The sequence below is a fragment of the Eleutherodactylus coqui genome, chromosome 11, assembly GCF_035609145.1.
Source record: "Eleutherodactylus coqui strain aEleCoq1 chromosome 11, aEleCoq1.hap1, whole genome shotgun sequence".
NCBI lineage: Eukaryota > Metazoa > Chordata > Amphibia > Anura > Eleutherodactylidae > Eleutherodactylus > Eleutherodactylus coqui.
Genome location: NC_089847.1, coordinates 128,923,654 through 128,947,495, shown reverse-complemented (window position 1 = coordinate 128,947,495; position 23,842 = coordinate 128,923,654). Strand labels below are relative to the sequence as shown.

General features: G+C 48.7%; 2 protein-coding genes across 2 annotated transcripts in view; one reads left to right on the top strand and one right to left on the bottom strand.

Moving 5' to 3' along the window:
• The window catches only part of TFIP11 (tuftelin interacting protein 11), a 115,300-nt gene that overhangs the window by 65,422 nt on the left and 26,036 nt on the right, over window positions 1-23,842 (bottom strand). The window lies entirely within an intron of this gene.
• LOC136581787 (protein kinase C delta type-like) lies at window positions 13,970-15,004 on the top strand. The gene has a single exon (XM_066582409.1). The coding sequence runs from the start codon at window positions 13,970-13,972 to the stop codon at window positions 15,002-15,004; it is 1,035 nt and encodes a 344-aa protein (XP_066438506.1).

Genomic DNA, 23,842 nt, shown 5'->3' with positions numbered 1-23,842 from the left:
GTGCGGGCCCTGGCATCCGGGCCCGCTGGTCTCCACTTGCGTTAATGAAGTATTCAAGGCGGTCCTGCGCACTTCGGATATCTCTCTGTACTCCTTGGAACTCCCCCAGGAGGCTACGGGCTACATTGGCACTAGCGGGGGATGGATCTGCCCATGGATGGAGTCCGTAGCCAGGGGCAACGCTCGGGGAACCATCTTCCCCTAACATCATGAGGGGAAGGCTGCCAGAATTGAACTGGTTAGCTTGTTCTACAGTGCCTTCTAGGGATAGAGGCACAGTGTTGGATGGCACATGAAAAGAGCCATCTGCATGCAGCACTGGATACAGGGATGTCAGAGAATTAGGATTCCCGGGTGTAGCAAGATGGCCGCCGGAAGAAGGGGCAGGGCCAGGTGAGGCAAGATGGCCGCCGGAGGAAGGGGCGGGGCCAGGTGAGGCAAGATGGCTGCCAGAGGAAGGGGCGGGGCCAGGTGAGGCAAGATGGCTGCCAGAGGAAGGGGCGGGGCCAGGTGAGGCAAGATGGCTGCCAGAGGAAGGGGCGGGGCCAGGTGAGGCAAGATGGCCACTGGAGGAAGGGGCGGGGCCAGGTGAGGCAAGATGGCCGCTGGAGGAAGGGGCGGGGCCAGGTGAGGCAAGATGGCCGCTGGAGGAAGGGGCGGGGCCAGGTGAGGCAAGATGGCCGCCGGGGGAAGGGGCAGGGCCAGGTGAGGCAAGATGGCCGCCGGAGGAAGGGGCGGGGCCAGGTGAGGCAAGATGGCTGCCAGAGGAAGGGGCGGGGCCAGGTCCTGTCCCTGATGGGGAGGGACCGGAAGTGATGTTACCGACACTAGAAGTGGACACAAAGGAAGAAGTAACATCACGGTAGGGGCGGGGCGCCCCACAATTACTGCAGACCTCACGCCATGTGGGATTTTGAACATTACAAACAAGGCAAGTCCAGCAGGAATGGCCGCCATCATAGGGAGGGGGTATAGTGGACACAAAGGCATTACACTGTTCATGATACAAGTAATACACATCCCCCCCCTCCTTTACCTCCTCCTCCACCCAACTCTGCTCGTGTATCCCTTTTGCTACTCTATACCATGCCTCAGCAGACTGCAGCACCCCCCTATCTGCCAGAGCCCCCTTTTTGTCCTTCAAAACTTTCCTCCATTGTTCTGGCTGTAATCTACCACCCCTAATCTTCTCCCATCCTGCAACTTTTCTGATCCTCTCCCATTGTTCAGCAAACTCTGCTCCCTCCCTTTCAGCAACCAAATCACAAGCTCTATGACCTTTGTCCTTGCTCACTTTGTTCCCCATTTTCTAAACAACCTGCGTCTATGCCTAACCTTCTCAATCTGCTCAACTCTATCCTACCTACCAAGTCTATCCTATCCGAAGTTTCTGGACACAGTAATGTTCCTCTTGTAAAATCTGCTTTCTTCAAATCCTTCCAATATAACCCCTCTTTCCCACTCAGATCACAATGCACATTAATTCTATAACACCGAACAAACGGTACAGACGGGATTACTGGAGAATACCCACAACGGCTCAAGGTATATGGCTCACCTACCTTAGCAACAGCCCACCCTCCACTTGTAATCCCCAACAACACTCCCTGAACACAATTTGGACAGGACATTTAACTATACAGAGACTGACGATTATATTCAGTGACCAAAGACCTCAACAGTATCCGGAGCCGTCAGCCGTCACAACGCACGGCTAAAATTCCCACGTATTCCTCCCTTTGTACAAGAGCATATACCGAGCTCAATCATACAAAAATGAATACGCGTTTTCCAAATTTACCTGCCCGCTCTCCAAGCGTATTAGAGCAACCGTGCCCTATTACCTAGGGGAGCGTGGCCCTCGGGCGTGCACCCTCAAAGCGTATAGGAACACAGACTATGTCCTGCTATACACTCGAGTCCGCCCCTCTACACACAAAAGGTTAATCCTCACAGAATTTGTCTCTTGGTCTTAGGTACACAGTCTTTAACCGTCTCAGACACAACAGCATACAGCATACAGAATACCCCTAGACAGATAACATGGTGGTTTTTCGGGTGGACAGAACTAGAGTTATTACCTGTCTTTCAGTGAAGGTCTAGTCTGGATCAGATACAGGCAGATTTAGCAGTTAGAAATCAGTTTTTACACAGGTAGATAAAGCAATCTTACCGTGTTCTGTAGTTTTTGGGCCCCTGAGTTCCGCGTGCTATCTGCCGGTCTCTATACGTTCCAGGCTGTGACCTCACAGATCCACCGCTCACCAAGGGACGACACTGAGCTGGAATAGGGTTTTCTCCAGCAGGCTTCAGGGTATTCTGCAGCTTTCCTAATTGTGTGGAAGCAGTATGCGCACACTGACCAAGTCAAACACAAGGTATGAATCTCATGTTAAAAATGGCTCCTCTGGCAGAGACGTCCAGACAGGCCTTTTTATTGAAAAAGGATAACACCTGCCCTTTATGGGCGTTTAACAGATTACATCACCAACATATATATATTCTTATTCGCTAGATTATACAGAGTCTCCCGCCTCCCTACCCTCCCGTCCTCACGTCCGCCAAGGTATGGACTTTGTATTCTTTAGCATGCAGACAGCCTTAAGGAATTCTGTGTAGTTGACAAATGATTTGTCAACTAGCTTGTGTTTGAAGAGTGGAAGGGGGCTAGGTAAACACACAGTATTGACCACAGGATATACACATAACACTATAGCCCTTAACTCTTAGAGGTTTCTTGTGCAATTTCTATGTACTTAGTCAACATTAGATCAGACATCCTTCACCATCCCATTGTCTACTAAATACTATGATTAGATTGTGTGTCGATCAAACTCCAGAGTTAAAAGTCATTACAACAACAAAATACATTTGGGTTTATATAAATCAATAGACATTTTATATTAATCATGATGTCTACTACAATCCAGCCTTGGAGACGCGTGGGTGTGATAAAGCGTATACCTCTATGCGGTTATCCAGACTTCAGACAGCCGCATAGGAGAGAACAGAAGAGATAGTACCTCTGCACTGGCCTTGAATAAACACAGATTAGAACTCACAGATGCTCTCTCTCACTCTTGGGGGCTCACTCCATTCACATCTAGCTCATAAGCCATACGGGAAATCTCTCCTCTTCCTCCATCTTCAACACACAAGGGCTGAAGGTGCCCCCATGTGTCTGTGTTTCCTCTAGCAGCCTTAGAAGATGGACTCCAAATTCCTTTCCTGCTCTCAATTACTGACTCTTCTAAACTCTCTAATACCACATGACATGACAGACTTGATACATTTACATGCAGGCTTTGAATTTTATTAAAGGTTAACCTCTCAAGCGCTGCAGCTGTGCAACACACACACTGAAAATGACAGGTTTGCACAGTGCATCAACATAGGACAAACATGTATGACAATTATGGAGGGGACCAGGATGATGTACTGGGCCACTACACATGCGCAAATAAGCTCGCCGCTACGGAACATATTTGCACATGAAGCAATCAAGTCTTTTTTTCTACCGAATGACAGGGCCGGACCTATCTTTTCTCGTACATATGAAAACTACGTGCGAGAAAGATAGGGCAAGGACGTAGGAATATCGCACGAGAAACACGCCTGTGAAAACGAAAACATTAAAACTAATGTCTTCGCTTCGCCAAATACCAGCATGTCTAACTTTACTTGTCGCAGCAAGGAGGAGACTGAATGGAGCATCGGTCGTGCGAGCGCACTAGCGCTCCATTTCAATGTGAGGTAGAGAGTATCCGATGTCATCAGGGCCCAAGATGCTATGTGCTAATCTAAAATCTGCGTCGGACAATACACCGCTAGTTAGGGAAAGGTTGCTAAAGGAAGTGGAGCTAAACCGCATGGCTGGACCTTTCCCAGAACCACCTTTCGTGAATTTGCGGGTTTCTCCATTGGAACTGGTTCCCAAGTAAGAAACAGGCAAATCCCGGCTGATTCATCATTTATCCTTTCCCGAAGGGGAGTCGGTAAATGATGGCATATGAAAAGAGCAGGCGGCGGTCTCCTATAAGTCTTTTGACCAGACTGTACAGTTGTTACAGGCAGCAGGGGCTCATTTGGCAAAGGTTGACATTGAGTCGGCTTTTCGCCTACTGCCGGTGCACCCTGACTGTTTCCATTTGTTAGGATGCAGGCTCAACGGGCAATCTTTCGGAGCTATGTGTTTACCGATGGGTTGCTCAATCTCGTGTTTTTATTTTGAGCTATTCAGTCCATTCCTGGAGTGGATGTTAAAATACAAGATGGGTTTAACATGGGTAATACACTATCTAGACGATTTTTTTGTTTCTTGGCCCCAAAGCATCGACAGACTGTGCCTTTTTGTTAACATTTCAGAGGTTAATGGGCCAGTTGGGCATCCCGCTCTCGGAAGAAAAAAAGGTGGGGCCGTGTCGTGCTTAGTCTTCTTGGGCATAGAAATCGACACAGGCTTCATGGTTTTCTGGTTACCGGATGACAAAGTATCCCCCCTGAAGCGGATAATGGACGAAGTGGGAAGTGCAAAAAAGGTCACACTGCGCCAGATGCAGGTGCTTTTGGGCCTGCTAAATTTTGTGTGTAAGGTGATTCCATTGGGCTGTGGTTTCGCTTGCTGGCTATCATTGGCTACCGTGGGGATAAAAGCGGAGCACCATTATATGGAAAGTTTTCCTGCATTTCTTCAACGGGCAGGTGATCTGCCTGAGGGAGGAAGCATCGGGTCCAGAGCTCAGCCTTTTTTATCGGATGCGGCAGTGATGCGGAGTGATTTTTCGGGATCATTGGTGCAGGGTCTCCTGGCCGGTAGTGTGGATAGAGAGGATGGGTCAAAAACATAATGCTACTGGAGTTTTTCCAAATGCGGTGGCTTTGGAGGTATGGGGGATGGAGTTGAGAAATCAAAACATTTGTTGGTGGTCGGACAACGAAGCGATGATGCATGTGATCGACAGGCAATCCTCTTCTTACCCACGGTGTTGGCGGTGCTGCGGCACGTGGTTATGAGATGTTTACAATGGAATGTGTGCTTAACAGCAAAACATATACCGGGTTTGGAGAATGGGGTTGCTGACGCTTTGTCTCATTCACAGTAGGTGGTTTTCAGGGAACTCCACCAGACGGTTGAGGCCGAAGGGGTATGTTGCCCTAATTTCGTATGGGGTGTGGCAGAGGAGAACTGTTAAAATTGTTGAAAGCCTCGTTGGCTGAAGCCACTTGAAAAAGTTACAGTGCAGTATGGACAAGGTGGTTGGGCTATATGGGAGAGGTACTACAAAAGGGGGATGCGGCGGGGTCGGCGGTTTTAGACATGCCGTCAGATTTGCGCAAATTTTTTTTTCCAGTAATGGTCTCGCTGTTAAACGTTTTAGAGACTACATCTATGGATGCGTTGGAGACGCTTTTGTTTCGGATGGGTTTTGCATTACCCTTTTTTGCGGCCCTTAGGATAGGCGAGCTGGTGTCTATGAGCAGAAGCAAGCTGGGGTCCTTCGGCAGATGGATGTGATAGTCGATGAGGGCAAGGTCCGGGTATGCATCGGACGGTCAAAAACAGATGTGTACGGAAGGGGGGAATGGATTTCCATTATGGCACTGGGTTCGGGATGGTGCTTTGTTTGGTTAGTAAAATAGTACCTCTCCCAAAGAGCAGCCTCCTACTATTTTCTAGTGCACGCGTCGGGCCTCCAGGTAACGGGTTTTCAGTTTTCAGCGGGGTCGCGTGTGGCTTTAGTCAGAGCAGGCTTACAAGCCAAGGAGTTTGGTACGAATTCTTTTCGGATCGGCGTAGCGACTGCGGGGCTGGCGAGGAAGGTATAAACCACCTGGGCAGTTGGAAGTTGGACACAAACAAGTCCTATGTTAGGCTGAATCTGAAGGTTGTGGGCAAGTTATAGCAAGCACATTACAGTTCGGAAGTTTAGACACTGGGTGGCGGTTGCGTTTTTTGTTAGTTTATAAAAGGCGAGGACAGTGGATTGTTGAGCAGTTGTTTCTTATTGGGTTATTTGTTTCAGCGGACACATGGCAGATCTGGATCATCGGTCATTCATATGTGCACTGGACGAGGGACACACAATGTTCTCCTATGAACAACATGGTTCCATCTGCTGTGCTCCTCAGAGTTGTATCTGGCATGTTCAGAGCTGTATTGGCAACCGTTGCGGACAGACGTGCGTTTATATACAGAGCGATTTTGCAGATATGGGATTAAGGGGAGGGAAGAAGAGGGATAGAGAGGAGCCAAGACCATCAGAGCCCCCAAAGAAGAGGCCATGTCGGGAGAAGGAGCGTGGCCAAAAGTCTGGAAAAGATAGGAGAAAGAGAGAAAGGTCTGTGAATTCCATCAACAGACCTGAGAAGAAGTTTAAGAAGTGCATCTTACAGGAAGCGGAAGAGCCCAGGCCAGGATCAAGCACTCAGAGCCGACCGGTCAGAAGATGCACCAATATTAGGAAAAGATTCACCTTTATAAGTGTGATCGGCCAAGGCAGTTTCGGCAAAGTAACAAAAGGCATAGACAAGACGACCAATAAAGTCATGGCCATAAAAGAGGTCCTAAAGGAGTCATCAACACCAGAGGAGAGCCTTCACTTGGAGAACAGGATCCTCCAACTAGCGGCAGAAAGTCCATTCCTAATCCACAGCCCACTGTCATTGGAGACTGACAAGCAGTGGTATTTTGTGATGGAGTTTGCGTCCGGAGATCTGCATCGCCATCTGAAGAAGCACGGACCACTCCCTACTGACAGCGCCGCCTTCTACGCTGCCGAAATTACATCCGGCCTCCAATTTCTACATGCCAAGGGCTTCATCCATAGGGATCTTAAACCAGAAAATATTCTAATGGACAACTGCGGCCATCTAAAGATAGCGGACTTTGGCCTGGCGCTCAATCAGACCGAGGGCATTACAGAGTATGCCGGGATCCCTGGATACGTGGCCCCAGAGGTCCTCGCAGGGTATGAATATAACCTTGCCACTGACTATTTTTCACTTTTATTATTTTCCAGTTAACGACCAGACGGCACAGCTTCAAATCCAAGATTGCAGATTTACCAAGATACCATCTTAATGCTGATACTGAACCAATAATTAAGGAGCTTTTGTACAAAGACCCAAGAAAACGGCTAGGAACCAACGGCTGCATAAGATCACATCCTTTTTTTAAAGTTATTGACTGCAAAGAATTGGAAGAGCTCAAAATAACGCCACCGTATATACCATCAGAGTGAGGCCGGTATTACCATCTGTACCCAGAACCTCTCCCATCTATACCAGAAGAACATAAATAAGGCTGGTGCTACCATCTGCACCCCCTAGAATATCAGAGGCACCCAGGACCTCGGCCATTTATACCAGGAGACCATCAATGACCAGAAAACATCAGACACGCGGAACCAATTGTATAGATAGTTGTACACAGCGTGCACGCGCATTGCCTTCAGCAGCCGTGCACTACACAGTACAGTTAAGCAGACGTGCACTAGACACTACACTTAAGCAACACGGGGTTAGGTTTAGGGTTACGGTTTAGGGTTAGGTTTAGGGTTAGGTGTAGGGTTAGGTTTAGGGTTAGGTGTAGGGTTAGGTTTAGGGTTAGGTTTAGGGTTAGTTTGAGGGTTTACGGTTAGGTTTAGGGTTAGTGTTTAGGGTTAGGGTTAGGGTTTAGGGTTAGGTTTAGCTAACCCTAACCCTAAACCTAACCCTAAACCTAACCCTAAACCTAACCCCGTGTTGCTTAAGTGTAGTGTGTAGTGCACGTCTGCTTAACTGTACTGTGTAGTGCACGGCTGCTGAAGGCAATGCGCGTGCACGCTGTGTAGTCACGTGGTGCCGATTCCAGCCACCTCATTGGCTGGAATCGGCAGCGTGCATAACTGAAGCGATTAGTGTTAATATGCGGACCTATTTTATGTTAATTAGTTTAATTATCATCCATTTTATATAATTTTGTTCATTTATTATCTTATCAAATAAATTGCGTTGTATCAACCCACTTGTCCTTCTTTAAAGCCGTATCCGAACTTGTTGTCTTTCGAGATGGCAATATACCAATGCCAACTTGGCAACCAGAAGGTGCTTGATTGTGCCCAGTGACAAAGGCAGAATGCAGATTTATGCCACCTCTACATTGTCTGTTGGTGCCATTGGAGGTCTTCCAACCAGACAAGGCTGCTGTTACAGGACGCTGCAGGGTGAGTACAGGACTCCAGACTATCATTTAGCCAGGACCTTTAGTTGCTGGGCTTCCCTGACCAGTACCAGACCCCATAACTGTAGATGCCTCAATGCTAAAGCCGTGTGAAACATACGATTTCCATTATATCTGCTTTATTTTATTTCTTGCATTTTCTCCCTCAGCTTACAGACATTGGATAACACTGAAGTAAGCCGGACAAGAAGCGAATGCACAGCCGCCCGGCTGGTGCTACGGAGCTCAGAGAAGGAAGCCCATGGCATGGAGCGTCCCTGGAACCAGAGCGCTCTACCCATCCACCACTATTTCTGGAGACCGGGACGGTGACCTGCGGAGGACAACATCTGGGTTCACTGCGGACCGAGAAGAGACTTAATAAACCTTTCTTTTTCCTCTTGCTGCCAACCGGCGGTATTACAGAGAGGAGATATTAATAAATACTTGTTCTAAACTAACCGACTATTCCAATTATTGGTGGTTGGGAAACAGTTCTATCTGGTGTGAAATAAGCCATGAAGGCAGCAAGAACAACCGGACCGGGCTGCTTGTTTGTCGCCATCTTCACATCCCTTAAAGGGGTTTTATGGCTACCACAGCTCCTCTGGGACCCGCACCCATTTCCTATCCTGGACCCTGGACTCGGTAGTCGGGAAGGGGGTGGAGGGGGGGGGGGAGGTTAAGAGGACTGAAACAGCTGTTCCTGTAGCTCCACTATAAGGGCTCCCACCCACTGGCAATATTTTCTTTCTTGCGCTGCAAGGCCACAAGAAAAATCTCGCATTGCAGCGCAAGAAAGAGGCCGGTATAGAACCGGCATATTGCAAATGATTTCAATGGGGCTAGTGACAGCAGCGCTAGCCCCATTGAAAGCATAGGAAGAATGCCGCGGACTTCTGCCACAGCTGTGGCAGGAGTTTCCTTCATCCCTGCGGAGACCGCGGGGATGAAGGAATCCTCTGCCACAGCTGTCACTGCTGTCACAGCTGTGGCAGAATTCCCTGGCATTCTATTCCATTGCTTTCAATGGGATCGGCACAGCTGCCTATCCCATTGAAAGCACTGCTTTGGCAAGCCCCGTGGAATGATTATTGGGGAAGGGCTTAAAATATAAGCCCTTGCCCAATAATCTGCCAAAAGTGTGAATTTTTTTTTTTTTAAATTATACTCACCTCTCCTGCTCTCAGCCGCGTCCTCCCGCTGGCTCCCCGACACTGCTATTGAGCTCTTTCAGCAGTCGGGGATTTAAAAATCCCCGCCTCCTGAAAGGGCTGTGCAGATTGGCTGAGGGCTCAGCCAATAGCAGCTACTGCTTAGCTATTGGCTGAGCGCTCAGCCAATCACACATAGCCCTTAGCTATTCATTCATGAATAGATATATATTAGCTATAACAGCTACACTGTTCCTGTAACTTGGGAGCTGCAGAGACAACACAACCAACTCTGCTACATTGTAGGCAGGACTCTATGGGAGTTATGGGAACAGTGTAGCTCAGTCCAGCCTGGCAGTTCTTGTCAGCCCAGATACCCGGCCTCCTCATATTCATCTCAATTATGTTTGGCCAACATGGGAACATGCCTTTAATGGAAGGAAAAAAATGATGCTCCACTTCTTATACGGTGCAGATTGTGAACGCTTCACCATGAAGTGTCAGGAAAAAAGCCAAGTGACTCCATAAGACGGAGCCGTTCTGCAGACTTCCCAACTTCTGGACAATGAGAAGAGGGAACTTTTAGTGTCACGTGTAGCGTGGCAAAGGTTTTCCATTTGGCCACGCCCCTTCTGTGCTAAGCCACACCCTTTGTGCCCCGCAGTGGTCATGCCTTCCAACCATCCCGGATAATACATGACAGTTACAGATTTGGAACGCTGTCCTGCAGTCCCGGGTGGCAGGAGGTTTGTCCCGTCCCCAATCTAAGGGCCCTTTTACACGGACAGCCAGCAGGAATCTCAATGATTACCATTCAGTGTAAATGCACGACCGGATTGAACGGCGAGTGAGAATTTGTTCGCTTCTCATTCATCGTTTAGTTTCTGCATGCATAAAACTGAACTACGGATCAGCGTGTAAACAGACCATTGGTCATTCATAAATGACTGCCTGTTTACGGTAAATGGAGGAGGGCTGGCATGTTTCCTGGCCGTTCCGCCTCCATTCACCGAGCGATGGTCATTTTTGTGTAAAAGCACAGAAACTATTATCCCTAGGACGACCTGCCTGGCATCATAGCCCAACAGGTCATCCCGTGTGAAAGCCCCCTTACTCACTTGTAGTCCCGGTCCAGCAGCAGCTGCTGTAATCTGTGTCACCCCTGACATCTCCCCGGTGTCTGCACTCCTGTATGCTGATGCCCCTGAAAGTGAGATCAGGGGTCACATTGATTACACCAGCGACTACCGGACCACGACTACAAGTGAATTTTGTTTATGGGGTTGCTGCGGCTGGAAATAAACTATGGGGGGGCACTATTAAGGCAGGGGCTACTAACGGGGGTCGCTATTACTGCTGGAGCCATTATGGGGAAAATAATACTAGGACCGTTTCTTACATTTGCCCCTTTGTGCTAAGACCTGACATAACCTCATGAGAGGTGTGCTGTCTTCCAGGTGCACAAATTAAAGATGTGTCCAATAGGCTATCAAGACACTTCAATCCTACAGACAACTACCCATTCCTACTAATACATGTAGGGACAAATAACACTGCAAAAAGGGACATTAAAACTATCTGCAGAGACCTTAAAGAACTCAGAAAGAAGTGAAGGAACTAAGAGCACATGTGGTCTTGTCATCCATCCTTCCAGTGAACCACTCGCCATAATCTCTGAAAATTCATGGAGAACAGAGGAAGTTCCAGAAGACTGGATAGGTACAAATGTTGTCCCTATCTCCAAATAAAGTAAGAAGGTGGATCCAGGAAACTACAGGCCTGTGAGTCTGACTTCTATACCGGAAAAGATGTTTGAACAAATTATTAAACAGCATGTATGCAAGTACTTGGATGAAAATGGAGTATTTAACAAGAGCCAGCATGGGTTTGTAACAAACTAGTCATGCCAGACGAATCTAATTTCCTTCTATGACAGAATCACCGACTGCGTTGATCAGGGAAATGTGGTGGACATAGTATATCTTGATTTTAGTAAAGCATTTGACAAAGTATCTCCTATCATACTTATTGAAAAAATGACCAAATCTGGGATTGACAAGGAAACTATTAGGTGGATTCACAACTGTCTGAGTGATCGTACTCAAAGAGTGGTCATAAATGGCTGCACATCCAAGTGGAAGAATGTATCAAGTGGGGTACCACAAGGCTCCGTCCTAGGCCCAGTGTTGTTCAACATTATTATAAATGATCTGGATGAGGGAATTGATGGGAAACTGATGAAATTTGCCTACGACACAAAGCTAGGAGGGATGGCTAACACTAGGGAAGAGAGGGAGAGTATTCAAAAAGATCTAGAAAAGCTTGCACAGTGGGCGGCGACTAGCAGAATGGTATTTAACAAGGAGAAATGCAAAGTCCTACATCTGGGCAAGAAAAAGGCAAAAAGCACATACAGAATGGGAGGAATTGGACTAAGCAGCAGCACATGTGAAAAAGTCCTGGGTATACTAATAGATCACAGACTGAACATGAGTCAACAGTGTGATGCACACAATCACAGAAAATGGCCATATACCTACTGACTAAGGAGGGCAGATAGCTGCATCCCCTCAGCATGCAGGTAGCAAACTACCAAATAAGGGAGCTAATTACACCTGTGCAGGATACCGATGAGACACCACTCACACAGCCTCTTAATATAGAGGGGGTGGCTGCTTGGTGTATACTCCCGCACAGAGTGGATACAGAATGCCGGGACCTTCTGATACGTGTAGTCCACCATGCAGACCAGCAACCTATCAATCACACCATAGTTCAGCGGGTTGCCCTGCACCTCAACAAGTGAAACACATTGGTACTGCCACCCTGGGCTCTCCCTGTTTTTTTTAAGCCCATGGTGGACCACATGGGAAGTCAAGTGTCGTCATTCCAGTCTGCGGAATATCAGTGAGCACTTGAAGATTAATGGTGACTTTAATGTATTTGGGGTGGTGCAGATCAAGGGGTTCAGTAACACAGGCACCGGTCTCCTGGTTTCATGGGAGAAGAGCTGAAGGAGATTACCACCAACAGGGAAAGCCTGTGCTGTAATGTGACCAATCCCACTTGACGTCATTGTTGGGCGGGTGGTATCATCCGGAAGCATGGAGGGGTCTGTGTTCAAGGAGAGCCACATTGAGGATGTAACTTGTAGCCTCACATAATGTGCTTTTCCATTTCCGTCAGCATGTATTTTGTGATATACAACATGTATATACTACACCCGGTATACACGATCCTACCAAAAGTCATTGGACACTTAAAGGGGTTTTCCAACGAGAATACTACTGATGACCGATCCTCAGGATAGGTCATCAATAGTTGATAGGCTGGGGTCCGTCGCTCAGGACCCCAACCGATCAGCTGAGCGGGAGCATGCTGTCAGCGCCACAAATACACAGAGATCGGAGCGGAAGTTTCCGCGCCGACCTTTGTATAGTGGCCGGCACCTGTAACTGCAGGCACTGCTTTCATTGAAATCAATGCGAGGTCTGCCTACAGTTACAAGCGCTGGCCACTACATAGAGGTCAGCGTGGAGACTTCCACTACTTCAGCTCTGACCCCTGTGTATTTGCACCCGCTCAGCTGACCGGTTTGGGTCCCGAGCGACGGACCCCAGCCGATCAACCATTGTTGACCTATCCTAAGGAAAGGTCATGACTAGTATTCTCCATGGGAAACCCCTTTAAGCAAGAATCAAAAGTAGTATTTATTTCCATATGTTAAAGGAGCTGTACCACGATTACAATGTATCCCCTATACACAGGAGAGGGGAACAACTTGCTGATTTGTGGGGGTCTTACAGCTGAAAACCTTGCTGAGCTTGAGAATGGGGGTCTTGTGTCCCCCATTCTCTTCTCTGTGGAGTTACTGCACTTTCTACTCCCCCACTTCCCTGCAGTGAGAAGGAGACTGAATGGAGCTCCAGTTGCTTCTCTGATTTTCAATGGGACTGCGATAGAGAGTATCCGATGTCACTAGGGCCAAGGGGGCCCCACTAAGTATTAACCTATGGAAATAGATGCCATTTGTGGTTTTTGCTCAGGTGTCCGATCACTCTTGGTAGGACAGTGTATAGAGATGCCTGTAATTCAGCATTCACCATTATTACCAGCTTATTAATTACATACAATGTGTTGTCCCATTGATGTTGATGGGCGAACACACGGCCGGCCACCAGTAAGTAACTGTACGGCCAGTGCAGCAAAGTCTGACATACGACGTCACAAAGTAATACTTCTTTCAACAGTTCGTCTATTCATGAGTTTATTTCAGAAGACCAAATATGTCCAACTTTACCTGTTTGGGGAGTGTATTGACTATATCTCCATACTGCACTGCAAATGATCCCCTCTCCCCCAACCATATTAATTTCATGGTACTGTGGTGTCTCACTAGTGGAGCTTGTAAAGGGTTAAACATCATGTGATGACATCATAATGGTCATACTGGTCTCCTAGCAACATCTAATTACATCACAATGTTCTTCTATGACATCACGGTTCCGTCCGCTATATTGCTCCGAGTTCTATCTGGCGTGTTCAGAGCTGTATTGGCGACTGTTGCGGACAGACGTGCGTTTATATACAGAGCGATTTTGCAGATTTTGCAGATATGGGATTAAGGGGAGGGAAAAAGCGGGATAGAGAGGAGCGAAAACCATCAGAGCCCCCGAAGAAGAGGCCATGTAGGGAGAAGGAGCGTGGCCAAGAGTCTGGAAAAGACAAGAGAAAGAGAGAAAGGTCTGTGAGTTCCATCAACAGACCTGAGAAGAGGTTTAAGGAGTGCGTCTCAAGGGAAGGCGAGGAGCCCAGGCCAGGACCAAGCACTCAGAGCCGACCGGTCAGAAGATGCACCAATATTAGGAAAAGATTCAACTTTATAAGTGTGATCGGCCAAGGCAGTTTCGGCAGAGTATCAAAGGCCATAGACAAGACGACCAATAAAGTCATGGCCATAAAAGAGGTCCTAAAGGAGTCATCAACACCAGAGGAGAGCCTTCACTTGGAGAACAGGATCCTCCAACTAGCGGCAGAAAGTCCTTTCCTGATGCACAGCCAACTGTCATTGGAGACCGCCAAGCAGTGGTATTTTGTGATGGAGTTTGCGTCCGGAGATCTGCATCGCCATCTGAAGAAGCACGGACCACTCCCTACTGACAGCGCCGCCTTCTACGCTGCCGAAATTACATCCGGCCTCCAATTTCTACATGCCAAGGGCTTCATCCATAGGGATCTTAAACCAGAAAATATTCTAATGGACAACAGCGGCCATCTAAAGATAGCGGACTTTGGCCTGGCGCTCAATCAGACCGAGGGCATTACACAGTATGCCGGGACCCCTGGATACGTGGCCCCAGAGGTCCTCGCAGGCCAAACATATAATCTAGCCGCTGACTATTTTTCACTTGGGGTCATTATTTTCCAGCTGACGACCGGACGGCCGAGCTCCAGGTGTAACATCGCAAATTTACAAAAATACCATCTTACTGCCGAAACTGAACAAATAATTAAGGAGCTTTTGTGCAAGGACCCAAGGAAACGGCTAGGAACCAACGGCTGCATAAGATCCCATCCCTTTTTTCAGGCTATTAATTGGAAAGATCTAGAAGAGCTCAAAATAACACCACCATATATACCATCAAAGTGAGGCTGGTATTACCATCTGCACCCTGGACCTCTGCCTTATACCTCGTGAACATCAAGAAGGATAGTGCTACCATCTGCACCCCTTGTAACATCAAAGGCACCCAGGACTTCTACTATAGATAACAGAAGAACATCAAAAAGGCTGGTGCTACCATCTGCACCCCTGTAACATCAAAAGCACCAAGAACATCTGCCATTTATACCAATAGACCATCAATGAGGCTGGTGCTACCATCTGCATCCCCTGTAACATCAGAGGCACCTAGGACCATGGCCATTTATACCAAGAGACCATCAATGAGGCTGGTGCTACCATCTGCATCCCCTGTAACATCAGAGGCACCTAGGAACTTGGCCATTTATACCAAGAGACCATCAATGAGGCTGGTGCTACCATCTGCATCCCCTGTAACATCAGAGGCACCCGGGACCTCTTCCTTTTATACCAAGAGACCATCAATGAGGCTGGTGCTACCATCTGCATCCCGTGTAACATCAGAGGCACCCAGGACCTCTGCCATTTACACCAAGAGACCATCAATGAGGCTGGTGCTTCCATCTGCATCCCCTGTAACATCAGAGGCACCCAGGACCTCTGCCATTTATACCAAGAGACCATCAATGAGGCTGGTGCTACCATCTGCATCCCCTGTAACATCAGAGGCACCTAGGACCTTGGCCATTTATACCAAGAGACCATCAAAGAGGCTGGTGCTACCATCTGCATCCCCTGTAACATCAGAGGCACCCGGGACCTCTGCCTTTTATACCAAGAGACCATCAATAAGGGTGGTGCTACCATCTGCATCCCCTGTAACATCAGAGGCACCCGTGACCTCTGCCTTTTATACCAAGAGACCATCAATAAGGGTGGTGCTACCATCTGCATCCCCTGTAACATCAGAGGCACCCAGGACCTCTGCCATTTACACCAAGAGACCATCAATGAGGCTGGTGCTTCCATCTGCATCCCCTGTAACATCAGAAGTACCCAGGACCTCTGCCATTTATACCAAGAGACCATCAATGAGGCTGGTGCTACCATCTGCATCCCCTGTAACATCAGAAGCACCCAGGACCTCTGCCATTTATACCAAGAGACAATCAATGTGGCTGGTGCTACCATCTGCATCCCCTATAACATCAGAGGCACCCGGGACCTCTGCCATTTATACCAAGAGACCATCAATGAGGCTGGTGCTACCATCTGCATCCCCTGTAACATCAGAGGCACCCGGGACCTCTGCCATTTATACCAAGAGACCATCAATGAGGCTGGTGCTACCATCTGCATCCCCTGTAACATCAGAGGCACCTAGGACCTGGGCCATTTATACCTAGAGACCATCAATGAGGCTGGTGCTTTCATCTGCATCCCCTGTAACATCAGAGGCACCCGGGACCTCTGCCTTTTATACCAAGAGACCATCAATAAGGGGGGTGCTACCATCTGCATCCCCTGTAACATCAGAGGCACCCGGGACCTCTGCCTTTTTTATACCAAGAGACTATCAATAAGGGTAGTGCTACCATCTGCATCCCCTGTAACATCAGAGGCACCCAGGACCTCTGCCATTTACACCAAGAGACCATCAATGAGGCTGGTGCTTCCATCTGCATCCCCTGTAACATCAGAAGTACCCAGGACCTCTGCCATTTATACCAAGAGAGCATCAATGAGGCTGGTGCTACCATCTGCATCCCCTGTAACATCAGAGGCACCTAGGACCTTGGCCATTTATACCAAGAGACCATCAATGAGGCTGGTGCTTCCATCTGCATTCCCTGTAACATCAGAAGCACCCAGGACCTCTGCCATTTATACCAAGAGACAATCAATGTGGCTGGTGCTACCATCTGCATCCCCTGTAACATCAGAGGCACCCGGGACCTCTGCCATTTATACCAAGAGACCATCAATGAGGCTGGTGCTACCATCTGCATCCCCTGTAACATCAGAGGCACCCGGGACCTCTACCATTTATACCAAGAGACCATCAATGAGGCTGGTGCTACCATCTGCATCCCCTGTAACATCAGAGGCACCCGGGACCTCTGCCATTTATACCAGGAGACCATCAATGAGGCTGGTGCTACCATCTGCATCCCCTGTAACATCAGAGACACCTGGGACCTCTGCCATTTATACCAAGAGACCATCAATAAGGATGGTGCTACCATCTGCACCCTTTGTAACATCAGAGGCACCAGGGACCTCTGCCATTTATACCAGGAGACCATCAATGAGGCTGGTGCTACCATCTGCATCCCCTGTAACATCAGAGGCACCTGGGACCTCTGCCATTTATACCAAGAGACCATCAATGAGGCTGGTGCTACCATCTGCATCCCCTGTAACATCAGAGGCACCCGGGACCTCTGCCATTTATACAAAGAGACCATCAATGAGGCTGGTGCTACCATCTGCATGCCTCGTCGTCCAAGCAAGAAAACTAACTAACCACCAGACAAGGCTGCAGCCTACATTCCTCGCCCGGACCGCCAGGCTGCTGTTACGGGACCCTGCTGGGTGAGTACAGGACTGTAGACCTTCATGTATCCAGACCTTTACCGTTAACAGCCTTTATTAGACATACAGCTAACACAGGGCCCCCAATATCTACAGCAATGGACTTAAACCCCGGCCTCAACTGATCTGACATCTACACTCTACAAACTAGTCAAGGGGCCTCCCTGACCGGCACCAGACCCCATAACTGTAGATACACCTATGCCGCACCTGGGTGAAACCGATGGTTTCCAATATTTCTGCCTTTACTTATTTCTTGCATTTTCTCCAACAGCTTACAGACATTGGATAAGACTGAAGTAAGCCGGACAAGAAGCGAACACTCAGCTGCCCAGCCGGCGCTACAGAGCCCAGAGCAGGAAGACTGCGCCATGGAGTATCCCTGGAACCAGAGCGCTCTACCCGTCCACCACCATTTCTGGAGACCAGGATGGTGACCTGCGGAGGACAACATCTGGGTTCACTGCGGACCGAGAAGACACTTCATAAACTTTTCTTCTTCCTCTGGCTGCCAACCGGCGGTATTACAGAGAGGAAATATTAATAAATACTTGTTCTAAACTAACCGACTATTCCAATTATTGGTTGTTGGGAAACAGTTCTATCTGGTGTGAAATAAGCCACGAAGGCAGCAAGAACCACCGGACCGGGCTGCTTGTTTGTCGCCATCTTCACATCCATTAAAGGGGTATTCCCCTCTCAGATGTTTTATGGCTACCACAGCTCCTCTGGGAGCCGCACCCATTTCCTGTCCTAAACCCGGTGGTTGGGGGGTCAGGACGACTGATACAGCTGTTCCTGTAGCTCCATTGTTGTCAGGACTCAGATACAGTTACTATGGGAGTAACGGGAACAGTGTAGCTCAGTCCAGCCTGGCAGTTCTTGTCAGCCCAGATACCCGGCCTCCTCGTATTCATCTCAGTTATGTTTGGCAACATGGGAACATGCCTTTAAGGGAAGGGGAAAAAATGATGCTCCACTGCAGTTTGTGAACACTCCACCATGAAGTGTCAGGAAAAAAGCCAAGTGACTCCATAAGACGGAGCCGTTCTGCAGACTTCCCAACTTCTGGACAATGAGAAGAGGGAACTTTTAGTGTCACATGTAGTGTGGCAAATGTTTTATATTTGGCCACGCCCCTTCTATGCTAAGCCACACCCTTTGTGCCCTGCAGTGGTCATGCCTTCCAACCATCCCGGATAATACAGGACAGTTACAGATTTGGAACGCTGTCCTGCAGTCCCGGGTGGCAGGAGGTTTGTCCCGTCCCCAATCAAAGGGCCCTTTTACACGGACAGCCAGCAGGAATCTCAATGATTACCATTCAGTGTAAATGCACGACCGGACTGAACGGCGAGTGAGAATTTACTTGCTTCTCATTCATCGTTTAGTTTCTGCATGCATAAAACTGAACTACGGATCGGCGTGTAAACAGACCATTGGTCATTCACAAATCACTGCCTGTTTACGGTAAATGGAGGAGGGCTGGCATGTTTCCCGGCCGTTCCGCCTCCATTCACCGAGCGATGGTCATTCTTGTGTAAAAGCACAGAAACTATTATCCCTAGGACGACCTGCCTGGCATCTGCGCCCAATAGGTCATCCTGTATGAAAGCCCCCTTACTCACTTGTAGTCCCGGTCCAGCAGCAGCTGCTGTAATCTGTGTCACCCCTGACATCTCCCCGGTGTCTGCACTCCTGTATGCTGATGCCCAGGAAGGTGAGATCAGGGGTCACATTAATTACACCAGCGACTACCGGACCACGACTACAAGTGAATTTTGTTTATGGGGTTGCTGTGGCTGGAAATACACTATGGGGGGTCACTATTAAGTTAGCGGCTACTAATGGGGGTCGCTATTACTGCTGGAGCCATTATGGGGAAAATAATACTAGGACCGTTTCTTGGCCATGCCCCTTTGTGCTAAGACCTGACATAACCTCATGAGAGGTGTGCTGTCTTCCAGGTGCACAAATTAAAGATGTGTACATGCTGTTTAATAATTTGTTCAAACATCTTTTCCGGTATAGAAGTCAGGCTCACAGGCCTGTAGTTTCCTGGATCCACCTTCTTACCTTATTTGGAGATGGGGACAACATTTGTCCCTATTCAGTCTTCTGGAACTTCCTCTGTTTTCCATGAGTTTTCAAAGATTATGGGGAGTGGTTCACTGGGAGGATGGATGACAAGACCACATGTGCTCTTAGTTCCTTCACTTCTTTCGGAGATCTTTAAAGTCTCTGCAAATAGTTCCAATGTCCTTTCATAGGCTATCAAGACACTTCAATCTTACAGACCACTACCCATTCCTACTAATACATGTAGGGACAAATAACACTGCAAAAAGGGCATTGGAGCTATCTGCTTTTTTTGCCCAGTCCCCCTAATTAAGCATACATTACTAAGCCCCCCTGTAAATGACTTTTCTAGCTGGTTTGTACTTACAGTTCCAGCGTTTCAGCAACTTATAAAAATGTACCCAAGATGGCCGCCGGCTCTTTTCCCGTCGCTTGCTGTAGCCCGACGTGCGCGCTCCCGAGACGCTACCAGCTGTGTCTCCCTGACAACCAGACGCCCCGCAGCCGCCGACCGGACCCCGGGATTGAACGCGGCCGACCACGGCACAGTCACCCACCGCCAGGCAGCAGGTAACCGGCGCTAGGCCCCGGCCCCCCCGCGCTAGACCCTGGCTCCCCCGCGCTAGACCCGACTCCCCCGCGCTAGACCCGGCTCCCCCGCGCTAGACCCCGGCTCCCCCGCGCTAGACCCCGACTCCCCCGCGCTAGACCCCGACTCCCCCGCGCTAGACCCTGACAACAGACAAAGGCCCCTCGGCCCAGCGGCAGTCCCCTCAAGACAGGTGAAGGTCCCGGGCCACAGCGGTAGGCCCCGGAGCCCAGCGGTAGGCCCCGGAGCCCAGCGCTAGGCCCCGGAGCCCAGCGCTAGGCCCCGGAGCCCAGCGCTAGGCTCCGGAGCCCAGCGCTAGGACACCCGGAGGGGCCCACGCCTGTTAGTGACACATCACCCCCGACCCATTACTTACCTGGGCGGCAGGGCTGCTTCTCGGGACAGCTGGACGGCTGGGCGGCTTCTCGGGACAGCTGGACGGCTGGGCGGCTTCTCGGGACAGCTGGGCGGCTTCTTGGGACAGCTGGACGGCTTCTCGGGATAGCTGGGCGGCTCGGCGGCTTCTCGGGACAGCTGGGCGGCTCAAGTTACTGCACCCCTCTCTAAGAGAGGATGGTACAGAATGGCCGCTCCAGCACACTCCCGAGAAGTGACAGCTCTTCTGCGCATGCGCAGAAGAGCTGTAGCGGCTAGCAGGCTGAAGCGGCTCGTGCTGAGAGCAGAAGACCGGACTGCGCAAGCGCGTCTAAAAAAGCAAGCTGCCAGCGAATTTAGACGTAACCATGGAGACGAGGACGCTAGCAACGGAACAGGTAAGTGAATAACTTCTGTATGGCTCATATTTAATGCACAATGTACATTACAAAGTGCATTAATATGGCCATACAGAAGTGTATAACCCCACTTGATTTCGCGAGACAACCCCTTTAAAGATCTTGGAAAGAAGTGAAGGAACTAAGAGCACATGTGGTCTTATCATCCATCCTCCCAGTGAACCACTCGCCATAATCTCTGAAAATTCATGGAGAACAGAGGAAGTTCCAGAAGACTGGATAGGGACAAATGTTGTCCCCATCTCCAAATAAAGTAAGAAGGTGGATCCAGGAAACTACAGGCCTGTGAGCCTGACTTCTATACCAGAAAAGATGTTTGAACAAATTATTAAACAGCATGTATACAAGTACTTGGATGAAAATGGAGTAATTAACCAGAGCCAGCATGGATTTGTAACAAACAAGTCATGCCAGACGAATCTAATTTCCTTCTATGACAGAATTACTGACTGGGTTGATCAGTGAAATGCGGTGGATATAGTATATCTTGACTTTAGTAAAGCATCTGACAAAGTATCTCATACTGTGCTTATTGCAAAAATGACTAAATATGGGATTGACAAGGCAACTGTTAGGTGGATTCACAACTGGCTGAGCGATCGTACTCAAAGAGTGGTGATAAATGGCTGCACATCCAAGTGGAAGAATGTATCAAGTGGGGTACAACAAGGCTCTGTCCTAGGCCCAGTGTTGGTCAACATTATTATAAATGATCTGGAGGAGGGAATTGATGGGAAACTGATCAAATTTGCCGACGACACAAAGCTAGGAGGGATAACTAACACTAGGGAAGAGAGAGAGTATTCAAAAAGATCTAGAGAAGCTTGCACAGTGGGCGGCGACTAACAGAATGGTATTTTATTTAACAAGGAGAAATGCAGAGTCCTACATCTGGGCAAGAAAAATGAAGAAAAGCACATACAGAATGGGAGGAATTGGGCTAAACAGCACATGTGAAAAAGACTTGGGTATACTAATAGATCATAGACTGAACATGAGTCAACAGTGTGATGCACACAATCACAGAAAATGGCCATATACCTACTGACTAAGGAGGGCAGATAGCTGCATCCCCTCAGCATGCAGGTAGCAAATACCAAATGAGGGAGCTAATTACACCTATGAGGGACACCTGATGAGACAGCCTCTCACACAGCCTTTAATATAGAGGGGGGTTACTGCTTGGTATATACTCCCACACAGAGTGGATACAGAGTGCCAGACCTTCTGATACATGTAGTCCACCATGCAGACCAGCAACCTATTAATGATGCCATAATAGTTCAGCAGGTTGCCCTGCACCTCAACAAGTGAACCACATTGGTACTGCCACCCTGGGCTCTCCCTGGTGTTTTAAAGCCCATGGTGGACTACATGTATCAGAAGGTCTGGAACTCTGTATCTACTCTGTGTGGGAGTATACACCAAGCAGCTACCCCCCTCTATATTATGAGGTTGTGTGAGTGGCTGTCTCATCGGTGTCCCTAACAGGTGTAATTAGCTCCCTCATTTGGTAGTTTGCTACCTGCATGCTGAGGGGATGCAGCTATCTGCCCTCCTTAGTCAGTAAGTATATGGCCATGTTCTGTAATTGTTTGTTTTGAATTTGCCCTTCTGTGATGTAACAGTGTGATGCAGCAGCAAAAAAGGCAAACACAATTCTGGGATGTGTTAAGAGAAGCATGGAGTCTAGATCACGTGAGGTCATTATCACCCTCTACTCTTCCTTAGTCAGACCTCATCTGGAATACTGGGTCCAGTTCTGGGCACCCCACTTTAAAAAAGACATAGACAAACTGGAGCAAGTTCAGAGAAGAGCTACCAGGATGGTGAGCGGTCTGCAAATCATGTGAGGAACGGTTAAAGGATCTGGGAATGCCACGGGAGGTGGTGAGTTCTCCTTCAAAGGAAGTCTTCATAGGCTTGGCAGACATCTGTCTGGGATGATTTAGTAGTCTGCATTAAGCAGAGGGTTGGACCGATGACCCTGGAGGTCTGTCCCTGCTCTACTATTTTATGATTCTAAGCCACAGCCTTTGTGTCCCCTCACCAAGATCTCGGATTCTGTGGGATAGTTGAGGATTTGGGATGCTGTCCTGCAGTCCTGGGTGGCAGGGGTATGTCCTATCCCCAATCTAAGGGCCCTCTTATCCTGCATCCAGCGGGAATCTCAACAGTTATCATTCAGTGTAAATGTATGACCGGACTGAACGGCAAACGGAAATTTGTTCGCTTCTCGTTTGTCTTCAGTTTTTACATGCATAAAACTGAGCAGCGGGTCGGCGTGTAAACAGGCAGTCAGTCATTTATGTACAACTGCCTGTTTACTGTGAATGTAGTTGGGCTGGAACGATCCCCGGCCGCTCCGCCTCCATTCATTGAGCGATGGTCATTCCTGCGTAAAAGCACAGAAACTATCGCTGGGACGACTTGTCTGGCATCTGCGCCCAATAGGTCATCCCATTTGAAAGTACTCTTGCTCACTTGTAGGCCCAGTCCAGCAGCAGCTGCTGTAATCCGTGTCACCCCTGACATCGTCCTCAGCGTCTGCATTCCTGCACGCAGATGCCGGGTGGAGAGGTCAGGGGTCACAGTGATTACCCCAGCGACTATTGGACCGAGACTACAAGACAATTTTATTTGTGCTGTTGCTGAGGCTGATGATACACTATGGGGGTCACTCTTAAGACTTGGGCTACTAATGGGGGTCGCTATTACTACTGGAGCCACTATGGGGAAAATTATTAACACTGGGACCACTAATGGAGGCACTATTACTACTGGGGCCATTAAAGGGGTCACTACTACTGTGGCCACTTACTATGGTTCAAACAGGTGTTGGGTATG

Excerpts from the sequence above, each read along its gene's own strand:
- LOC136581787 (XM_066582409.1), top strand. The coding sequence starts at position 13,970 with ATGGGATTAAGGGGAGGGAAAAAGCGGGATAGAGAGGAGCGAAAACCA.